Source organism: Coloeus monedula (genome assembly GCF_965178545.1).
Source record: "Coloeus monedula genome assembly, chromosome: Z".
Taxonomy (NCBI): domain Eukaryota; kingdom Metazoa; phylum Chordata; class Aves; order Passeriformes; family Corvidae; genus Coloeus; species Coloeus monedula.
Genome location: NC_138822.1, coordinates 31,307,934 through 31,331,836, shown reverse-complemented (window position 1 = coordinate 31,331,836; position 23,903 = coordinate 31,307,934). Strand labels below are relative to the sequence as shown.

At 38.9% G+C, this 23,903-nt stretch overlaps 1 protein-coding gene across 1 annotated transcript in view; it reads right to left on the bottom strand.

Annotated features, from left to right (window-relative positions):
- Positions 1–23,405, bottom strand: part of POC5 (POC5 centriolar protein) — a 29,303-nt gene extending 5,898 nt beyond the window's left edge. The window contains exons 1-8 of the mRNA XM_082302269.1: positions 23,335–23,405; positions 17,987–18,086; positions 13,763–13,910; positions 6,617–6,798; positions 6,060–6,236; positions 3,744–3,848; positions 2,852–3,031; positions 1,608–1,770 (exon numbers count right to left, since the gene is read on the bottom strand). Coding sequence (XP_082158395.1) covers positions 1,608–1,770; positions 2,852–3,031; positions 3,744–3,848; positions 6,060–6,236; positions 6,617–6,798; positions 13,763–13,910; positions 17,987–18,070 — 1,039 coding nt within the window. The 5' untranslated portion in view covers positions 18,071–18,086; positions 23,335–23,405. The remainder of the gene's footprint in view (positions 1–1,607; positions 1,771–2,851; positions 3,032–3,743; positions 3,849–6,059; positions 6,237–6,616; positions 6,799–13,762; positions 13,911–17,986; positions 18,087–23,334) is intronic.
- Positions 23,406–23,903: the final 498 nt, after the last annotated feature.

The window sequence follows — 23,903 nt, the reverse complement described above, 5'->3', positions numbered from 1 at the left end:
ACCATATTAAATAATTATGTAACTAACTTCATTAAAACCACCATCTGGCTGTAGCAAAAAAAAGATAGTAAGCCTAGGGCAGGGGAGAATGTGGTCCAAGAGGTGGTGGAAGATGATGACCTGCTTAGGACCGAAACACAGTCTGTGAGATGTTATGAAGCCTGATTAAAAAGCATAATAGCAGATACACAAAAAAATAAGTTATGGGTAGCCTAACATCCAGCACAGCAAAATCTTTAGGTCTTGCTCTGGTGTAGAGTATCAGTTCCAGCTTCTTAGTAAAAATCAAGCAAAATCTTTGGTCCATGAAACTCAGGGGTTGGTCACAACTATTCTAGAGCTCAGTTTTCTTCATTTCCTTACTACTTACCCTCATTTTTATAGGTCTACAGAAACAACGCTTTCACATGAGTCAGTTACCCTTCATTATCAGGGAGACCTGTTGTCTGTTGCATGTTTTTTGAAAACAATAAACAAATAAAGGGTAAAGCTTCAAGATAGAATAGTTCTTAATTAGTATACAATGAAAAAGAAGTACCTGGGAAATGCCCTGTAATTTTATTCCCAAACTCAGTATCTTCAAGAAATCATTCATTCTTAACAGTCTACAAATACTGATCCTATGTTTTTACTAGCACACAGCTACTACACTTAGCTAATGTCATATTAATTTCCTAAGCAACTACACAAATACCACTTATGTTTAACAGGCTTAGACAGCTGCTCAGGTAAGTATTGTCTTACATTTTCTTCAGGTTACTATTTCCTCTTCCTAGCTACATTTTTTGGTGAAGAATTTTTCTAAAGTAGTTCAGAAACTTCTGTGGAAGACTGTTAAATTTAGCAACTGAAGTTACTTGTCTAAGGCTATTAACCACTGCTGCCAGTACAGCTGGTTGTTGAGCCACATGCATAGCTGTGACACTCCTGCTAGCACAGCTATTTTCTCTTTAACGTAGGTTGCTGCACCAGCACGATTATGTTCCCACTGCTACAGATTGTCTCACTCTGAGGGGGTGATTTCATTACATCATTAAGCATGTGAAGCTCTTCCCTGTGTAGCTACACGGGTTTTACGAGTATGCTGCTGCTAAAAATAGACTGGTGTTTCCTGTTCTGGCACAGAGTTACAACTAAATACAGAACATGAGAGATTTGCTTGCCCTTTTTACATTCAAAAGCAAGATTAAAAAAGAAGGGAGAGCTGGGTAAAGCTGATTCATTGCACACTGAGATTCCAGAGCATAAAGGAATTTTCAGAATTTTGTCTTCACTGCTCCATAACCTGGTGTTTTGTTTGCCACCTTTGACTTCTTGTTCTGCCTTCAGCTGCAGGTTACTACTCTCTCAGCAATGTGGGATGAAGAGAACACATTCCTACTTTTAGCTACAGCAGTACGAAGTTCAGCATCAGAGTATTTCTCAACATATTCAACAGGACATTTTAAAGCAATAAAAGTTTAATAAACTCTGTATTGCCACAGATTCTCAAATGAAAAAAAAAAAAAAAAGAGAAAAGAAACTCCATTAAAACAAACAAAAAATCCCAAACAAATCCAACAAAAATGCACACACACAACCAGATTAAAGCTGCTATTCATACTAACCAGGATCTGGCCTACTGTCCTTGCTTTGAAACATGGACATTGCTTCCAGATTCAAAGCACATACACCACGCATAAAGGCTTTCTTCATGGTGTCTTCATAGTGATCTCTTTCACTGTGCAGTCGCAGAATCTCAGCTTTCCTCTGTTCCAAAGTAGCAGTTAACTACGAAACAGAATGAGGAAACAGCTCTCTCTTACTTCTGAATGCAAACTACATATTCATCAATTAACTTTAAAAATTATTTACTATATTTACAAAGATATTTTCACTTAAAAATCTCTGCTTCACTGGAGATGAATAGCTCACTGCAGTTTCTTTGTAATACAGCACAATATTAGTACTAGAACATGTCAAGGACAAGACTGTATTCAAAACCCTACCTAAGCAGAAATGTATCTTGCAAGCTTTTGTCTTTTAGAAGTTGGCATCTGGGCACAACCCAGATTTCTGCAGAAACATGGGCTCATTCAACAGAAGAGCAAGTGTTCTCAGACAATTATTTAAATATAGGGTAAATTTTCATCACCAATCTCTCTTCTCTAGATACTGTAAAAAACTAAAAATGCTGAGAAAAGAACAGAGCAAGTTGCTACTTATGGTTTTTGTGCTGTTAAGACACATTTGGTAAGCCTGTTCTTAAAGTTCAAGGTTTAATTTCTTGCTGAAATACAAAACTCTTTAAAGTTGTATTTTAAAACTTATTACTTAGCATGTACCAATGCATACGTTGACAATCTCATCTTAAGATCTGAAAATTCTTTAAGAAGCTTAATTGGCAAGGTGAAGAAAAATCAAACTTAATTTCAGCCTTTAACAGAGTAGCTATTACAGAAAAAAAAAAAAATTGTACTCATCATGACCACTCGTAATAAGAATGGTCTTCTATTCCCACTGTCTTCTTTATTAAGACCTCAAAATGCATAGCCCATATTAACAGGAAGCTGTTAGAAAACTAATGGTGTTCCCACCGGTAGGCAAACAGAGATTTGCCTCGTTTGAAGAAAGTCCAGTTTATTTCATCTGTGCATGCAGATAGGCAACATTTTATATCAGATGCAGGGAAACAAAGTCACATCTGAAAACATAACAGAGATCTTAGATCCATTCAGATCTCCTTGCATACTTGGGAGCTCTGTTCTGCTGGAAAATACTCATGTTTGTTAGGTTTTCTGAGAAAGAGATACTTTGGAGGGACAGGGATTGGGAGTGAAGGAGCAAAAGAAGGGAAAAAAATTGATTTTACCTCTGCAATTTTGGCTTCATAATCATTGGTCAGCTGAACACACACATCTTCTGCCCTTAACTGACAGGCTCTTGCTACTTTGTCTTTCCATCTTACTTCACTAGCAGAGCGCCATGCTGCCCACACTTTCTTCATCAAAGCTGTCCGGAAATGTCTGTCCGCTATGCTATTTGCATACTCCTTAGGAAGTAAATACAACCATATCATACAAAAGTTCAGGGATAATAAAATCCCAGTACTCCAGTGTGGATGATTGTCTTACAGCTTATTACACAGACCACAGTAGGAACTCCTTAACTGAGTTACAGGTCCTGCAGTGAAGCGTTACACAAGCAGTGTCAGCAGCTCAGTGTTGCCTCTGCACACGTGCCATGCCACATTACTGACCCCAACATGAGAAACTGTGTTTGTGAACTCCTAGGCTACACACAACAGTGGTCTTACTGTTAGTTTAATGACACTCAAACAACAACCTCATGCATGCAGTGTAAGCAGGCATGTGTGAAGCCATTTGATGGGTATGTGCACATTTGGATTCACTGCAGGAATCATAAAAAATATGCAGTCATAAAGATTGCAGATAGTTAGCATAAAACACCTTTTGAATAAATTTACACTTCAGGATTGTTTAAAAACTACTTTGAAACAACTCTACTATTCTACTCTATTTCAAGACAGTCAGCAGACAATGCGTTTTTTTCCTATTCCAGAGAGTATTCTGACAGCAATGTTCATTTTAGAGCTGATCTTTCCAAACTGTTATTTGACACTGTCAAACACATCAAAATAGAAACACCGTAATTTCTTCAAACTGTAACAGGAACTGCAGCAGCTCTGACTCTTTTGAGTTCAGAGGTTTCATTTTCATTGCATTCTTATTTTGTGCACATACCTCTTGTTTGGTTTTAACATGCTGAATCCGCCACATCGTAAACTTTCTCATCAACTCTACTCGCTCCTTTTGCTTCTCTAATGCTTGGGTCAAGTTAGTAATTACCTGCAAAAATATTAACACTATTTCAATAGCTATGATCATTGTAAGGTCAAATAGAATGTACTTTATGTCTCAATTATTTTTCACTTAAAGCGCTTGCTTTTAATGGATGCTTTCTACTGAAACTTCCCGTTACTCTAATCAAGTAAGAAACAATCAGAGTTCAAAACAGAAGTAAAATTCTTGTGGCTTCAACACTCAGATTGTGGCACTTCCATTGTGTAGTTTTAGGAGAAGTTCAACTGAATTGCTATTTCCACCTACATTTGCTGGTTTCTGAGCTACTTTCTCATAATTAAATGTTACTGTAGCATAACATCAGAAAATTATTTCAAAGAAAATTTTTAAAAATCAGAAACATTTATATTAGAAGATTTTTCACTTGTTGGAACAGAATAAACAAGCCAAGTAGTTGCTACAAACTAGAAAAATCTTATTAAGAATTGTTACTCTCTTTAGAAGTTCTTATGAAAGATATTATTATGGGCTTATAGCAACTAAAACATTTGAGAGGCAGGATGTCCTACTGGACAGAGACTGCAACCGGGGACTTTTACTAGCAATCTCTAAATTTAATGAGTACACATAAAGCTGAGGTTCCCCAATTAAAAATTAAGCCAGATATGATGCAAATTTGGTACACCAAATCTGAATATTTCTCTATATTTCTGCCTAACTTCTTAAGCTAGACTCTGCCATCAGTCACACATGAGCAACTCCAATGGTCAACAGCGACCTATCATGGGACTTTGGGGAATAATGTAAAGTTACTTTAACTACTGCATAAAGATTGTTGAGAACAACATTTTATCATAATACATGCTAACATATGTTAACATTATATTGCATTTGTTACAAGTAGTAATCATTGAACATACATTAATGAAATGAATGATACCTAAAATTAAAACAGAAAGCAAATTAAATAGATGTATTAATTACTTTCATTGAAAAAGTGTCATATACTAACATAAAAGTCAATTTTCAATGCTGCATACATGCTGATACACACCAGAAGCCTTAGCCTAGGTCTATTTTTGTTAATTAGGATATTTTTGCAAATAAAAAGCATTTGAGATTTACAATGTGAAATAAGAATTTATAATACTTGTAATGTTTGTGACGCTGATGGACTTCGGTTTATATCCATATCAGGATACAGCAGTTTTGACCATTATGGAGTGATATATGGAAGCAGGGAAGCACTGCCACCTTCCATTCAGGTGGTAGCAATAGTAATTTTCTATTCAAATGATTTTTTTTCTTAGAAACAGAACTACAAAATTGGCTGAAGAAATAATTTCTTTGGCAGCAGAAAAAAAATTAGAGCTTTCAAGATATCATTGAGAATTATGGCATATTAAATACAACTGACATACAATGATAGCCAACAGAATTAGATGTTAGAAATGTATATGCTGAAATAGCCATGTACACAGGTACTAGTTACATTGTACAAGACTAATCCTGTTCATGTAATGTTACAACATTTATATTTGCTTGGTCTGTAAGATTAGTCTGTTTTCCAAATGGACACAGAACATCATCTTCATTCATATTTTAACTCCCGCAATGTATGTTTTTTGAAAATGTCAGTAGGAATTAGAAATTCAAACTCCATTAAATGTTCTCAAGTACTAGGTTAAATGTTCAAGGTAGCAGTAAGAAGACTCAATTATGTTATGTGATTGCAAAACTGCCAAGATTTTATATCCACTTTCACAGTACTAGTTAATTTTGAAGTTGTTTACATCGTTGATAGCAGGAAAGTGTAAATCAGAGACTCCAAATGTCCAATCTTAAGAATATGTATAAATGTAGAATTCCTAAGAATCCTAAAATAGAGGCTCTTCAACACTTAGGAGTCTGCTGCCCATTTAAAATTGAGGAAAACCGATCTAATAATTGAAAATTTAGAGGCTTTTAAAGTGTAGGAGCTAATAGACTCACTGAAGCCCTTGTGATCTTCAGGAAATAAATAAGAAACGAGTAGATTCTAGATTTAAGAAGCAAACAATGCAAAGTATGCACATATAATGTGTTTTCATTGTTAGTATAGACAACCCTATTAGCAACAATGATTATTTTTCTGCTATACAGTCTGAATGTATTATTTACTTCTCTATGTTACTTGCTTCAAAAATATTTTGTTCAAAGAGATGGTCCAGAAAATTTAGTGTGGATATTTTTAAACAGAGTATGAAAACAGAGTACCTCATCTTTCCTGCTAATAGAGATTTCATAAGTATGAAGTAACTCCTTCAGGTTTTCCATCTCATTCTGCAATTGTTTCACATGTGCAGCATGTTTCTCTTTCTCTTGTCTCATTTGAAGCTTGTGATGTTGAATCAAATTAAGTTTCCAATTTTTCAGTTCAGTCAGAATATTTGTCTGAAAAGTTGAAAGGATGACAGTAACGCAATTAGTTTAAATGATTCCCTTCTCCCTATTATTTTAATCTTAAAATACTTAGCAATTAAGGAGATGCAAATATTTACAGTGATACCTTCATTACATAGGCTGTTTACAGCTATAAATATTACCAGACACACTGAAGTATTGAATCATGATATCAAAACATCCCTAATGGAGACAGTTATTCCAAAGTTTTTGAAACAATATATTCTATGCTATATATGTTTACACACAATATGCAACAACAACAAGAAATACCATTCTCCCAGCAATCACACTGCAATTTCTCCTGCACTCACTCTACCATACAATGATATCTATGAATGATTTTTAAGGATTCCATACAATATAAATACCTTAAGACTTCCACTCCAGAGATCAAGTATATTTTCTATTTGAGTGAGTTTTTCCTCTGGTGAAGTTAATTCAGTCACTGAGGTTTTGCTGACTTCTCTCGGACCATGTATGGACCCTTGTGAAGAACTTGCTTCTGAAAGAGCAGGCTGTTCCATATGGGCCTGCTTCATTGATGTTGAAACTAAAAATGAAACAAGACAATAAGGACTGACACTCTGGAAAGGCTAACTGGTCCGCATTCTGGATGGAAGTCAGAAGCCAGGCAGTGGTGAAAAGGAAATATAATATTTATGACATCAGAAACCTCCTTTCACCACATAAGAAAAGCAACCCAATTCAAATACAAGCTTCCTGGACACAAATATATTTAAACTGATGATCCTATTGTAACATTAGTAAATTCAAAAGTGCTGCTCCCATAAAATACAGTATCTTAATATAAGTTAATTTTAAAGAAAATGATCACAGCAAGCACCAAAAATACAGACAGAAACAACACTTCTAAGTAAAGGGCTCTTGACAATTAATACCTCAGGTCAAAAATATACTAACTTTTGCCTTTTTCCTTAATGAGTCTGTAAATGCCTGAGGTCTGTGGTGTTGCCTAGCAAATTCACAAAGGAGCCTGTGGATATATTTCCATGTTAATATGTACCTGCATCCATTTTTCTTAAAGCCTTCAATTTGTTCATCTAATTAGACCTTAAGCAATTTGAGAAAGGAATTATCTACCATGAACTTATATAATGCCTTACACGTAAGTCCTCACTTTGAGGAGTTGTGGCTAGCTACCACTACAAATTAAAGTTAATCCCTGCCCAAAAGCTAATAGGCATACATTTGAGCTGAAAATAAAGTTAATATTTAAGTAAACTTGGGAAATAAAATATTGGTTTATATTTAGTTATTCCTTACAGAAAATTTATTTGAGTCGACAACTGAATAAAAAAAAAAAGTAAAGAAGAGGTATTAGTAGATTCCTGTTAATAACAACAAATAGGATAACTTCAAAAGAATACTCCCTTCTTTTCACAAACAGAGGAAACCACCAACATTTTAGTCTTCACTTCTGAAAACAAATATTGTCTGATGGGTCTGATTTTTTGGTTCAACCTAGAAGAGGTAAGTTTAACTGTCACAAAGCAGTATCTTCAGTGGACACTAGAAAAGTATGTTTCTAATTTATTCAAGGCAGAGCCTGATGGTTGATACTCTTTCACAGCTATTTTCACTGTTAAGTCTCCTGTCCCAAGGAAATGAGAAGAGCTGTCTGGCCAATACTCCCTGCCACGAAACTACTACACTCGTACTCCAGAACAAGAAGGAAACAAGGAAGAACTGTGATGCAGAAGCAGTTACAATTGCTTTTTGGTATTTCTCCCAAGGTAATACACAACCACACATCATAAAATTAATATCAGCTTGAGCTAAATAAGCCCCATCTAACACACTGTTTCTATAGACTAAATGTCCTGTCCTATTACAGAAGCAAAAGACCATACACAGACTATTCCCCATCACAGAGTATATTAAAATCAGGCTTTAGCTTTTTTTTCAGTTTCTCTTGAAAATGACAGAAGTATGGCTTAGGTAGTGGCAGAATTTGAATACTTGTTGCTTGTAAAAATCTCCCAAATATGTGACATGCCAGACAGATGATCCAGATTACTTGAAATGCATCTAATTTATGTGATGAAGAACCTGCCTGGCATCTGACAATAAAATTATCTGGCACTGTTACCATTGTTAAATATTCACAGTTCTGTCCTTCACCACTTTTCCCCTTTCCTGCATGCCACTCCTTCCTTCAGTTGTGACATGAAATGCATGAAGCTTTATTTTTATTTTTAAACTTTTACTACTTGGTTAGATTACGCGGATGTCCAACCTACACAGTGCAGTTTGTAAGATACTTTCCTAAAAAAAAACCAAACAAACCCAACAGAACAAAATGTAACCAATAAAACCAGGATACTAAAACAGACTGACAACTGCCATAGTCTGAGAATCACAGTATTACTAGTTCATCACTCTCTTCCCCTTAATTCTCCCTATGAACAGATAATCCTAACATAGCTTTAATTTCTCTCATTTACCATAGGATGTATCATATCTTCATTGAATCCACCAAGTGTATCTGTTACATGTTTATATGATCATGTTATGGAATTCATCTTGGCCTTCCAGCATTGCTATAATTTTCTAGTTGTACACATATTAATTTAATTCTTATTTCTAATGCTCTCCTTCTGTCTGTTCCTTCCACAGAATTCTATGTTGTTGTTCGGTTACAGTTTGCTAAGGCATGAAGGATATTGGAACCATTTGGATATGGTAAGTATAGAAATGTACTTTATTAAATAATCTCCGCATGCATTTACTGCAACATATCTCTTGACAGAAATAATGAAATCAGCTTTTTATCCAGATATCTGTTACTACTGTTGGGTTTTTCTGTGTTGGTCTAGTATCTGACTTTTCCTGCTGTTATTAAGTAAATAAGCTCTGACAGACTGTTCTCACACGTGACATGCTATCAGTGGCCCAAGCTGAGCACAGCAATTTGCTGAAATGTTGTAAGAAGTCTAATGGATATATATTGAGGACTGGCAGGCCTGAAGAGAAGGAATTTTTCCACTGTTTGGGTATGAGTCATCACTGCACATCTCTGCAAAAAATAATTTACTGCTCCAATCTTAGTAATTTTCAAATTTAATCAACTAAACTGGTAACAAGAACAGGAAATTAAGTTTTATGTTTCAAAGTTTAAAAGCATTTGGACATTGAACTGAATTGAATAGTACAGCATGTTTATTTCAATTACTTTTCTTATTTGGCTGAAAGCTGTTAGGGAAGATACTATACTACTACTTAAATTTTCTGCAACCAATAGAGATTACTAGTAATCAGACTTCTACCATCATAATTGTAGCATCCAGACCAAAGAATACTTCATAAACAGACTTTCATTTCAGAAGGCATCACATGGCATTAGAAACTCTGTTGGTCCCAATAGAGACCGGAGAAGGGGGAAAGCACATTGCAAAGTTGAGAAGCTCTGCAGAAAAGCAAATGTTCAGGTTTTAACTCCACGCTCAGCAGATATTCGTTTTGGTTTACAGAGTTAAAGAACACTAACCTAATAATTTATGATTTTGTTATTTTAACACAGTAGCAGCATTAGAGCCAAATGTCAAAAAGCCTGATTTTTAGTATGAACAAGCAAGTAATGCCAAAAGAACAATTAACCATCCTTCAGAAACAACCTGGTAAACAATCCCACCTGATCAGCATTAAAGGTATAGTATTAAACTTGAATTTAACTAGTTTTCTCACAGTTCATTCAAAGTCTTGTTATTACTATCATAAAAAAGAGAAGGTATTCTGAGGCCATTAACATTGTGGCCTTTGATACACAATCACCATCAATCAGTACTAGTGATTATATAGAAGAGTTCAAGATTTTGATCAGATATTTTCCTAAGGGCTGAAACAATCTTTTCACAACTGGATTGTTTCAAGCTCTATCTCAAGGAGGTATGAGCCATCTCTCTCCCAGGCTGAGAAGACATAGTGATATTTTGAACAGCAAACACATGTATTGATAAAGTAGTAAAGTAAAGGAAGCTTGTTTATAGCATGCAATTGATAGAAGCAGGATGAGCCCGTGTAAATATTCTTTTCTATTCTCTGGGAAGTTCAGAAGCAACTTCTTTACTGTTTTTAATAATTTTTTTTCCCATTTTGAAAATAACAGACAAATAGTACTTTGCAGGGTGCTGCCCTTTGCAAAGATAATAAATATGCGTGGTTCCTTGTAATGAGCAATACAACCCTTTTAATGACAACTACAATGCAAAATTTTTATCACCATCAAGTATAAGACTATTTCTTTACCCTGTCCCATGACAATTAACTAGAGCTTGCAAATGGCTATTCTGATTTGATAACAACAGGCATATTAAAAAGATAATGCTGTTTAAACATTTCAAGAGAAGCAACCAAGGGAATGGAATTTTGTCCTCTCACTTCTATGGCCATAAAAAGGAACAAAGACCTGATAGGCTACATGTTTAGCCCCATTTAGTGGGTTGATGCTGGCTGGATGCCAGGCACCCACCAAAGCCGCTCTCTCACTCATGTCTGCAGCTGGACAGGGCAGACAAAATATAATGAAGGGTTCATGGGTTGAGATAAGGAGTGGGAGACATCACTCATCAAATACCATCATGGGCAAAACAGGCTCTGGTTAGAGATATTGATTGAATTTATCACTAACAAAATCAGAGCAGGATGAGAGGTAAAATAAGACCTCAAGAACATCTTTCTCCCATCCCTCTCTCCTTCCCACCTCTACCTCCTCCCCCTGCGGCGCAGGGAGACAGGGAATGAGGGTTACATTGTTTCTCCCACTGCTGAGGGAGAGTCTTTCCCCTGCTCCAACATGTGGGGTCCCTCCCATGGGAGACAGTTCCCCATGAACTTCTCCAATGTGAGTCCATCCCATGGGCAACAGCTCTCTGTGAACTGCTGCAGTGTGGGTCACTCTTCCATGGGGTGCAGTCCTTCAAGGACAGGCTGCTCCAGTGTGGGTCTCCCATGGTGTCTCAAGTCCTACCAGGAAACCTGCTCCAGCATGGGCTTCTCTCTCCATGGGTCTGCAGGTCCCTGCAAGGACCCTGCTCCAGTGTGGGCTTGCCAAGGGGTCACAGCCTCCTCTGAAACATCCCCCTGCTCCAGCGTGGGTCTCCTCCATGGGCTGCGGGGGCACAGCTGTGTCACCATGGTCTGCACCACAGGCTGCAGGGGAATCCCAGCTCCAGCGCCTGAAGCACCTCCTGTTCCTGCTTCAATGACCTTTATAGTGGTTTCTCTCACACATTCTCACTCCGTTCTTCTGTGGTCACGATTAAAACTGTGCAAAACTTTTTTCTTCTCAAATCTCTTATCACAGAGGCATTACCAACATTTCAAATTGGCTCAGCCTTGGCCAGCTGCACTCCTGTCTTTTGGAGCTGCCAGAGACTGGCTCTGTGAGAAATGGAGGAAGCTTCCAGCAGCTTCTCACAGAAGCCATTTCTTTAGCACCCCCACTACTAAAGCCTGGCCAGGCAAACCCAATACACCCAAGGAAAAAAATTAAAAAGTAAGAGCATAACACCTCTGAAAGAGTTAAAGAGAGACAGGAGACTGGGTGACTAGCTACAATTTTCTCTTCAGACAAATATGATTGAAAATAGAATATACAGGCATGTACCAAAAGAGTGCACAAGTTTAGTGCTTTGATTATGATATTCTTTCTTATGAACAGCAGTATTATAAACCACAAAAATTCCCTTACAAAACAATATTCCACTCAAACTGGGAGACAAAACTCTAAGCAGAGAGAGCACTGAGGACAATACCCAAATTAAAATTTGTTCCATAATACAATTCCACATAGCTGGGTTTGAAATTTTCTACTGCTCTTTTAAGAACAACAACTCAGGCTGAGAAACAGTTCCAGCAGCTGACATTAACTGCTCTACAAACCAAGAGTTTTGCAAGTGTACCTGAATCCTGGCAATCTGTGACTTATAATGTGACTGTTCAATAATGGAAGAACATTCAGAGGAGGTAAGCAATCTGTTCATGGAGCCCTGGGAAGAATACAGAGTGACCACAGCTGTTTTAAAGAAAGCTGAATTTATCTCAACACAGGAAGGGGCTCTATTTGTTTCTCATAAAAGGCTGCACCAGTTGAGTGGATCAAATGGTTGTATAACTGGCCTTAGATAATTAAGAACTCTGAATGCATTTCTGTGCTAGCCAGACAAGCATGGCTTGACCCAACACAGTATAAAAACTAAGGAACCAGCAAAATGAACTTTTAACATAGCAATGGACTTGAGCTGCCTTCAACCCACACAGACTTTTGAAGAAACTGGGGACAGCTTGTGTCATGACAGTTCATATACAGAGACTGGCAACAGGATCACAGCTGTCCTGTGATCTGTGTACTGCAGACATTCCACTCATGCCGTAATTGTTCATGTAAATACTGCTCAGAATTTGGCTAGCACACAGCTCATGCTAAGGCCAGGTGTATCCTGGGAATGGTGCCATGAGGTCAAGACAAGAGCAGCAGGTAGGTAGGACAGGATGGACAGAAAGGCTAAAGGTCATTATGCAGCTGCCATCACCTACAACTTGCCATCTCCTGCAGCCTTAATCCTTCCATACAGATTGTCTAGCAGTTGCTTCAGAATCAACAAATGTAAAGAAATAGTATTGACCAAACTCCCAAGTTAGAAGGTATAAATATGTCACTTGCTCCTCTAAACAGTAGAGATAAAGTCATCCACAAAGATTCTAAAAGAGAAGACAAAACCGAGGCTAACTATTTTTATAATTAAATAGAATGATAAAGAATATAAGTTAAAGTCAATTTTTCCTGATTATACTTAACTTCCTGGAAAAGAAATAATGCAGGTGTGATTGTTCACTATTGCTTCTGAAGAAAAATTAACAGCAAAGCAAAATTCTCAATCAAAGCAAATTCTTGATCTAAATGCTAGTGACAGACGCAAACAACACATAATCACAAATATCAATGTTACTAATGCATCACAGTGAAGACACTAAGTTCAGAGTCCTAAATACCAAGCAGTAAAATAAAACTATAATAACATGATCGAACTAAAAGAGCAAGAATGACATTCATGTTGTGACATGCTTAGTCATTACACAAAGCCTTTTTAAGGTAATTCTCCCTTCCAAACAATCATTGTTTCAATACCCATTTCTCCATCATGGCGGTACAAGTATCACAGGAAAACTAGCTGTGACCCATCAAATTTCAACGAAGTATATACTGTAAGTAAGGGTATCCCTTTTACCTTTATTACACCAACCGATTATTAAACATTTGCACCACAAAATACAAAGAACTGTCAGCATATCAATGCTGTCATCCAACAGTGATGTCAGAGAGAAAGAGAGAACACTTCAGGGAATATGCCTTCCTAAATTTCCTGTTGTGCAAAATGCAGAGGTACTACAGTTGAGGCACATATATTTTTCAAACTGAAGCTATTAAAAAATGTAAGCCATAAAAATTGTATCATTGTTCTTGTAAGCTCAACACACAGCCTTGGGCATACTACCTGGAGTTTTACGGTGACTGGCATCATCAGTTAGCCTGGAAGCTCTGTCAGCTGGTCTCTGTTCTGAGGCAGGTTCTGGCAACTTTGAGACACACTGTTCAAACCTCGGAGTTACTACAGTATAACGAAACAGCTCTTCATATTCATCCTGTTGCAAAGGGGTGACAAAGAATTATAAAACTACAATTACATTTTTAAAAATTAGGCATATGTAAGAAGAAGTCCAAATTATTTTCTATAATTTTGAGAGGCTTTTTTATTATCGTGGTGAGAACTAAGAGGATTTCCCTTCAAGTTGCAAAAGTGAGCTGTTTTCCTACAGTAATTATAATAATTTAACTTTCTCTTGTTTAATGTTCACACTCCTTCTGATTACAACTAGATGCACTGTAATAGTTGCACAGAAAGACTCTGCCAGATGCCAGAATTGGATACTATAATAGGCATCTAAAACAAAAACAGGAACTGGAAGAAAACTCCAGTTCCAGATCATGTCAGTTATTAATTGCCCAGTGTTATTTCTAATCACTACTACTAGTGCTTCAAAGAAAAGCATGTATTTTTATAGCCATGACAAAGATGCTACTGAACACAGTCACACTTCACATTCTGTAACATTACAATTTCTTTGGTGGAAGTTGCAAAGCCAATCATCAAAAGAGATTTGATTATACACAGTTTTGTTTAGAGTAGCTATAATTATTCTCATCTTTTTATATAATTATACAGGTATATGGAATGTGTATATATAACTAAGAAAGTTATATTAAGAAGTTGTAAATGTATCTAAGTAGTACGTGGCATTATACTATGCATCAAAGTAAGCCAATTAATAATTTTTTGATACCTCCTAATGAAACAGATTTTCAGGATGAAGGTATTTAGTGTTCATTGTGAAACTGTAAACAATCTGTATTGTATCTTAAACACATAATCCAGTAATTAATTAAACAAGTTCTAGTAGCAGTTACATACTAAAACCAATCAAATTTACTAATTAAAGATTTGGAAAACAATGCCCATTGGAAAATACTAAGCCAGGTCACAAGCAGTTATTTTTTTCTTCACTTAGTATTATCGTATTAGTTCTGCTCAGTATCCTAATTAGGTCAAACCTCAGAAATCAAGTGTGAATTCAAAAATTAATTTCCCCTTCAACCCAGGGAAAGTTAGAGTGAAAACAATTAATGAAAGGTACCAATTACACGTAATATGTTTTTGAATCCAATAACTGAAAAGGATAATACTTTAAAACTTTCAGTGTAACTTCTATATTTTTGTGTGTTTCAATTAATTAGAGAATTTAGGAAGCTAGGATTGGCACTTTTTAAACGAATTCTAGTTTCCATTGAAATGTCCATTTCCCATCTTCTAATCTATCATGTTCAAAGTAAAAGCCTAAATAAACGTATATGAAGCTGTAGAATTACAAATACATGATGTATCTTTTGGATAAGCAAGTGTGTCACATTCCATGTAAAAGGTATATAGTTAGCTGCAAATCAACAAGTTATCAATTTTTCCATAGCTGTATCTTTCTAAATGTATGCAGTTTAGATTTTAGAAGATATCCAAAGAAGAAAACAGATATCTTCTGATCTGTTATTCAATCAGGAACTACATGGAACCATACCAAACTCCCTGCAGCAAAATTTCAGCTGAGTAAAAAAGCCAATATTAGCCTTAACTAATATAAATTAAATGATTCTGCAGAAGACATCAGATCACACCTCTGTTTTCTTCAAAGAGATCATTTAACCAAATAGCACTGTAAAACCGATTCTTCCCCACAAACAAGTTAGTTAGATCCAGCTGCTTCCATGATTATTTTAGTCAATTCAAAGGACATAGTAGGTTAGATATCAGATGCAAGTTCGTGGCAGTTGTAACCAGAAGCTTAGGAACACGAAAAAAATAATCCTGGAGACAGCAGTGGGAATATGTAGGGAAACATTGAGTGATTAAGTGTATTACCTCAATCTTAAACACACCATAACAAGCACGCTGCAACTGGAATGTAATATCGACCAGTACACTTAAAATAAAACCATAATAAAATGAAGTCAACAATATATCTTTGGTTTACTACCTTGGTTCTGCTTTAAACAAAATGTTCAAGCTTTTTTGTCAACTGCAAACAATTCTGTTCATGTATAAAATATATACATGAGGAATATAGTTCTATGACCTGAAGGTCAGTGGAGTTTTGACCGTTTAATGCCTTTGTTTTGTAGAAGTAAATGCAGTGATGCAATGAACAAATGGCACCAAAAAAAATCAGACTTGTTTGATAATTTTTTTTCTTTTTAAAAATAAAAATATACAGGTACTACAAAGAATTGAAGTCAAGGTTACTAAACAATATGACAAGAACAGATTGAATGGATAAAGTCTTGCAAAACCCAACTGTAAGTAATGGGAATTCTCTAAGAGCCAGTGGATCTCTTTGTAAGGAAAAGTAATAATCTGGTTTCTATTTAAAAGCAACACATTATCAAAAAGGCCCAATCAAACAAAACTGAACAGACCTTCCAAAATTCTCTAAAAGGAGTAGAGTACTTCCCTGTCAACATTCCAATTGATCAGCTGTTACCCCAGGGTTCTTCTTTTTCAACAGTAACAAACTCCTACTAGGGGTAGTTTTGGGCTTGTCTAGTTTGCAGAAAAGAAGGCTGAGGGGCCTCTTTGCTTTCTACAGCTTCCTGAGTGGGGGAAGTGAGAGGAGATGCCCATCTCTTCTCCCTGGGATCCAGTGACAGGATGCATGGGAAAGGTTCAAAATTGTGTCAGGGGAGGATCAGATTTGATGTTAGGAAGCATTTCTTCACTGAGGGCCATCAAACACTGGAATGGGCTTCCTAGGGAGAGTGGTTGATGCTGCGAGCCTGTCAGTGTTTAAGAGGCATTTGGACAACGCCCTCTAATAACATGCTTTAACTTTTGGTCAGTCACAAAACAGTCAGGCAGTTTCTCCAATTATTGGTGTAGGTCACTTCCAACCAGAACTATTCTACTACTCTAGGCATGTTCTCATTCGCAAAACAGTCATTCATTAGTTAAGTTTATAATTTTCTACAAGGTGGCCTTGGAACCTCCGTGATAATCAACCAGGTCATAACAGAAAATTCTGGTCCTTCAAAATTTGTAGCATGATGTTTTATCTTGTTCTCTGACTACAAAAAGCATTGGAAACACAGATGCATTACTATTCTTAAACAAAGATTACGAAAACTTATCCATGAGATGTGCAGAAATTGAAAAGTGTATGAGCTGCAGAAATGAATTGCCTCTAAAGATGTAGTTTTAAAGGTACAAGTCAATCCACATAGTAAAAAAAGAAAGAAGAAAACCCCTCAACTAAACAGTGCTGCTGCTGTATATGCCCATTTCACCAGGTGACAAATGTGGAGATATATTTCTACAGGGCAACTAGCAAAACATGTTATTGTCAAAACTGTCCTGGTATGGACTGTATTCGACCAAAGAAAAAAACCACACAACACACTGTTCAAATAGGAATAACCAATTATTAAATGATGCAAATCTGCTGCTTTTAAAATAATAACACAAAGACTTTATCCAATACCATTGCATTCTCTTGAAAGAACAATGAGCACAGAAACAGAAACCCCCCAGTATTATAGTTACAGCATATCCTGACCTATTTGACGCAAAAAGTAAAAAAAAAAAAACAAAACAACAAAAAACCAAAAAGCAGTCATTTCCTTTCTGTGATTAACTTGGTCATAGTACTACTCCAAGGGAAATAAATCCATTTAAAAAATTCAGTTCTTACAACATCATGTGGGAAGCCTAAAATATACTTACCCTTCATCTCCCAAAAATAATGGGTTTCTATCCTACTGTGTCAAATTCTGGCATCTTCATAAGACTTAACACAAATGAAGAATAACACTTGGAAAAAAAGGTAAGAAAACTACCTATTTTACTTGCAGCTGATCAAACTCTTAAGTTTAGATAAGAATTTTTACATAAATTTCTTGTGAAATGCACAAAAGTGGAATCTAAATGAACATACTGTAATCTATTTTTTTTGGTGGTCTACTTTGTTTCTTTACATTAACATTTTTATTATTTTCCTGTGTATGTAAAATACAAAAAAGATGCACAATCAGAGTTAGAGTCAGTTAGAGTTCCTTGTAGTTATCCTTTGCCAAATGAAATGCCATGGCTGTAAATCAAATGATATTGCCTCTTTCCTACCTGAGGATCTGAAGAAACAGAACTGTCCTGAACAGAGTCTTTTGGCAAAACTGGACTTGTGCTTTTCTCCTCATCAGATGACATTCTGTACAAAGTAAGTCTATAAAACAGTAGAAGCTGAACTTCATTTTTTGGTTTCAGTACATAAACACATACTCATCAACATTTTCCCCAGAAACAGAGATTCTGTTGTAACAACTGGATCAATGCCCATTTTGTGCACTAAACTGATTGAATAGTCTCATTATATAATGCTAGGCAGGAAACTGCCTGATCCAAAGCACACTCAAAATCATGCAAATACTTTATTAACTTATAAGAAAACCCCAAGGAAAGACCCCAAAGCAACAATGTCAGTTATTGCAGTTAGAGATACCCTCCTGTGTCAATCTCTCATTTTATTCACACAGTATTGTTTTTGAGCTTTTCAGGCTGTTTCAGTACAAAATTCCTACAGAGCAACATAAGAATGCATAATGTGCCCACTCACTAGACAACCTCAACCATAGCCCAAGATAAGATGATGCCCTGAACACTACTGTTCAATACCCTGAAGCCTAGTGGTCAACATCAGTCTCCCACCACCTTATTTGACTTAAAGGCCCAGGAAGATAAACAGATATGGAAGGATAAGTAATACCTTAGGTTCAATAAATGTCAATAATTCCAGCAATTTTGAAGCAAGACAGTGAGGCATTCTTTGAGTACTTGGGAAGTAGGCGATGGTGAAGAATTGATAAGAAGCTTGAAGACTTTGTGAAAGATATATGTATCTTTTAATATACTACAGCCTTGAATAGGTCCTTCAGAGAAGAACTGAAGCTCTTGTGATAAGATTTGATGGAACAAGGGGAAAAGGACTCAAAAGGAAATAGGGGGGAGGAAAAGACGAAAGAAATTACAAAATGAGGGGAAACTAAATATAAAGCAAGGTGAATTTGTTAATGAATGAATGACAGAGTGATACAGGTGCCTGACACACATGAAAGACAATCAGACAGATCAAGCAGGGAGTTGTCAGGAGAGAAGGCATACCACTGTAAATAACCAGAGGAAGTGACTTACTGTACATTGTAGCAAACAATTTGCAAGGAAAATTTATTTTCAGAGAGATCTTTACAACTGTCAATTATAATATTCTCAGTTGTTTTTTAAAGAGATGAATTTTCTGACAGAAATGTAAATTTTAAATTGCTAGTTGTGCTGTCATTAAACTGGCAGGAGTATCCTTCTTAAACACAATCAATGTTTCTCAAAGTATCAAAAACCCCATGTAGCTCTCTATATAGGAATACAGATAGACATTAATTATCCTTTTGCTCTTTGAGCTATTCCAGACACTGATTCTTCCTGCACCACAAAAGTTCTCTCTGCCACAGCTATTTTTACACCTTTCAGAATAGCGAGCTCATTTCTGTGTTGATGATGGATGTCTTAAAAATGGTATAAAGACAATTTCAAATGATGAGATTTCCTGTAGTTCAAGGTTCAAAAGACATGACTACAATCTTCCTACTTCCTGCTGAGCCCTCATATACCAACCACATTTTTTGAATACAAAAAATGAAGTCTAATGAAGGTTTACTTTGTACTTTTTACTCCTGTATATCTGTGTGTGTAGATGACAGAAGAAATACTACCTTTGTCAGCTCCACCTTTTTCACTGCCACCTGCTTTGATAATTTTCTCCTTTCCTCTTTCACATGAACTATTCCTTATATATACCCTTGGTTTTATCCTCTCTACATAGTGAAATAGCTCTATACTAGTACTCCACCTTCTTTTAGCTGATAAATTCTTTCAATACCAAAAAATACTTCAGTAATGCTAAAAAGCCGTCTTCAACTTCATATGCTTTCCTACATAGTTTCTCAAATTGTGGATCCTGACTACTCTAAAAGCCCTGGATCTATTCAAAGGTGTGTGTGCATTAGGGAAGATCACAAACTGTCTAGAACTTACAGGAATTAGATGGGTATTTGCAGCCAGAAGTTAGAAATATTGTTATACCTTCTCTTCTCAGTACACTTCCAAAGAACTAAACTATTGATTTTTCTGAGAAACAGGATGGCAAATGGAGTTCCTTGTGAACACAGACAAGTCCAAGGAAGCGGAAAAGAAAGGTTTTTACTGAAGTTTGTTCAATAACTTAAGACCACTGTCCTGACTTCTGTTTTCAGTTCTCTAAGATCATGCCCCTGACATGCTACCAAGTGGATCTCGTTCTCTACTTATCACTGAAACTACTCTCTGATCTTACAAAACTCAAAAGGTTCCTTCATCATGAGTGATAAACCAAAGTGATGTCAGTGACTCCTCACACAGCTTCCCCTCAAGGCCCTTCACCATCTTCATTGCCCTCCTTTGGATGATCTCAAATAGTTGAATGTCTTTCTTACATTGTGGCAGCCAGAACTGCCCCCAGCACTCGAGGTGAGGCCACCCCAATGCAGAGCAGAGCAGGACAATCCCCTCCCTTGCCTGGCTGGTGATGCTGTGCCTGATGCCCTCCAGGACAGGGCTGTCCATCCTGGCTGCCAGGGCACTGCTGACTCATGCTCAGCTTGCCATTGACCAGGCCCCACCAGACCCCTTCAGTGGGCCTGCTCTCCAGCCTCTCATTTCCCAGTTTGTTCATACATCCAGGGTTGCCCTGTCCCAGGTGGCTTTTCTGCATCTGAGGAAATCAACAGCCCTACCCAATTTAGTATTGTCAACAAATTTACTTAGTATACCTTTAAGCCCTGCATCCAAGTCAATTAAGAAGATGTTGAAAAGCACCAGGCCTAAGACGGAGCCCTGTGGAACCCCCTAGGGAGAGGTCCCCAGTCTGAAGTGACCCCATTCACTGTAACCCTTTGTGCTTGACCTGTGCGGCAGCTGCTCACCCATCACATGATGTGTTTATCCAGCTGTGTGCTGGACATTTTGTCCAGAAGGCTCCTGTGAGAGACAGTATCAAAAGCTTTACTGAAATTCAAAAAGATCACATCACCTGGCTTCCCCTGATCAAGCAGGTGGATCACCTTGTCATAAAAGGGAATTAAGTTTCTCAGGCGGGACCTTCCTCTCATGAACCCATGCTGGCTGTGACCAATGACCGCATCAATGTTGCAGACTGAAGCAAAGAACTAATTTCTGCCTCGTCTGTGTCCCTGTTTGTGAGGTGACCATCCTCATCATGTAACAGGCTCATGTCATTTCTGGACTGCCTTTTACTATTGATGTATTTTAAAAAACTACTTTTTCTGTCCCCTACAGCACTGCCTAGCTTCAAGCCTAATTGAGCTCTGAGCACATGAATTTCCTCTCTACTGTGGAGAGCTGTATCTCTGTACTTCTCCCATGTAACCTGACTTTGCTTCCACTGGGCATATGCTTTCCTTTTTTGCCTTAGCTTCAGAAGATCCCTGCTCAGCCAAGCTGGCCTAAGAATAACTTGTCTGCTTTGATCTTAGTGAACAAGCACTAAGTCCCACAAATTACCGGATAAGTTTCTAAAAGAGAAATCAAGGGATATTAAGACACTGCCTCTGGGTCAGTAAGCTAATTTGCTAAGCTGTAAATCATTACATGGTGAAAGACAAGTGAGAAGAACATCCTCAAGCTTACCAGGTTCTTCTAAACTTACCCGAGCATCTGTCAAAACATATGTCTGACTTCATTAAAGACAGATTCCTGCTAAGAGCAGCAGTTTCTTCCAAACTGTAAGCATACAACTGCAATAGTAACACTGCTACTTTTAAGAAACAGGATGCAACTACAAACATCTTGGTCTGACTCACCATTGTTGCTCTCCTCCTTAATTTTGAATTAATTAAGCTGTGCTCAAGTTTTTGTGGGTTTGGCTTTGTTTTTAACTAAAGATGATGCTTTCCAAATAATTTAAGGTTTCATTTGGATCAGAGGATTCAACACCTATGAAAGAGAATCATGTAGTGGGTAAGGTCGGAATAGACTACAGCGGGTCATGTAGTCCAACCCTCCTGCTTAAGCAGGGTCATCCTAGAGCACATGGCACAGGATTGCAGCCAGGTGGTTCTTGCACATTTCCAGTGAGGGAGAGTTCACAATCTCTCTGAGCAATCTGTTCCAGCGCGTGGTCACCTGCACAACGTAGAAGTGCCCTCTCATGTTCAGGTGGAACTTCCTGTGTATCAGTTTCTGCCCATTAACTCTTGTCCTATTGCTCAGCACCACTAGGAAGAGCCTGGCTCCATTGCCTTGGCATCCTCCCTTCAGATAATTATAGATATTGATGAGGTTTCCTCTCGCTTGTCTCTTCTTGAGGCTGAAGAGGCCCAGCTCCCTCTGCCTTTCCTCCTAAGATAGATGTTCCAGTCCCCTTATCATCTTTGTAGCCTCTGCTGACCCACTCCAGGAGCTCCATGTCCCTCTTGTCCTGAGGAGTCCAGAACTGGACACAGCACTCCTGGGGTGACCTCTCTAGGGCTGAGTAGAGGGGAAGGATCGCCTTCCATGACCTGCTAGCAATGCCCTTCCTAATGCCCCCCAGGATACCATTGGCCTCCTTGGGCACCAGGACACTCTGCTGGCTCACGGACAGCTTGGTGTCCACCAGGACCCGCAGGTCCTTCTCTGCAGAGCTGCCCCCCAGCAGATCAGCCCCAGCCTGTGCTGGTGCCTGGGCTTGTTCCTCCCCAGGTGCAGGACCTGGCATTTGCCTTTGCTGAATTTCAGATGGTTCTTCTCTGCCCATCTCTCCATCCTGTCATGGTCCTTCTGAAGGGCTGCAGAGCACACCGGGGTGTTGGCCATTCCTACCAGCTTTGTGTTCTCAGTGAATTTGCTGAGGAGGCATCTGCCCCTTCACTCATGTCAGGGATGAACAAGTTAAACAGTTCTGGGCCCAGAACTGAACCTTGGGGGACACTGCCAGTCATAGAACTACACCACCTGCCAATAGAGGCAGGACATATTCGTTCCCTTTAGCTGTACCCCCTTGCAAAGCAGCGCTGCTCACGCTTTTAACTCCTCACTACAGCACCTCCGCAGCTGCCCCCGATGCCGGCAGCGCCAACACCGCTGCGACCGCGGCTGCCATGGCAGCCGGGGACAACAGGGACAATCCGCTAAGCGTCCCACAGACACCAGGGAGGCACAGAGGTGATCAGGCAGCGGGGAACACGACAGATTATGAACAGGAGATTTTCCTTTTCTTTTCTTATACAGGGCTTTTAAGTCAACCAGCCCAAACACCGGGGGCAGAGGGTGCCCACCAGCACCCTCAGGAACCTTGGGGTGGGGCTGCGGGCGGCAGCGCGGCCCCCGGGCAGGAGCAGCGGTGCTGTGGGAAGGACGGCGCGGCCCCGGCCCCCCCCGCTCACCTGCGGGCTCCGGCCGGCGGCACCGACGGTTTCAAACTGCCCGAGCGGAAGAGGAACCCCCTCTGCGATAGGCTCAGGGCGCCTTTGCAAAGCGCCCTCCGATTGGGCGGTTTGGCGGGGAAGCAGCCAATCGAATTGCCAGCCCGGGGGGCGGGGGCGCCGCCAGCCCCACCCGGCAGCGGCTCCTGCCGCGCGCTGATTGGCAGCGGCGCTGCCGGGGCGGGGCGCGGGGGCCCGGCCGGTCGCCGGCGGGGGCGCGCGGGGCGCGGGGCGGTGCAGGAGGTGGCAGGTTCGGGTCCCGCGCCCGGCCTTCCCGGTCTGCGCCGCGTGCTCGCCGCCAGAGCGCTACGTGATGGCCCTGGCGGTGCCGGGGAGCGGACCGTGCCAGCCTAAAAGGTTTGGCTTGGCAAGGTGGGGGAGGCTGCGTCTGTCCATGTTGGAGAGCAGCTGCTGACGGGCATTCCTGTAGAGAATGAAGATTTCAAAAAAAAAAAAAAAAAAAGGGAAACGAAGAGAGAATTCCTTGGTGGAACTCCTTCATTCTTAAACGCTTCCATCTATGCTAATAA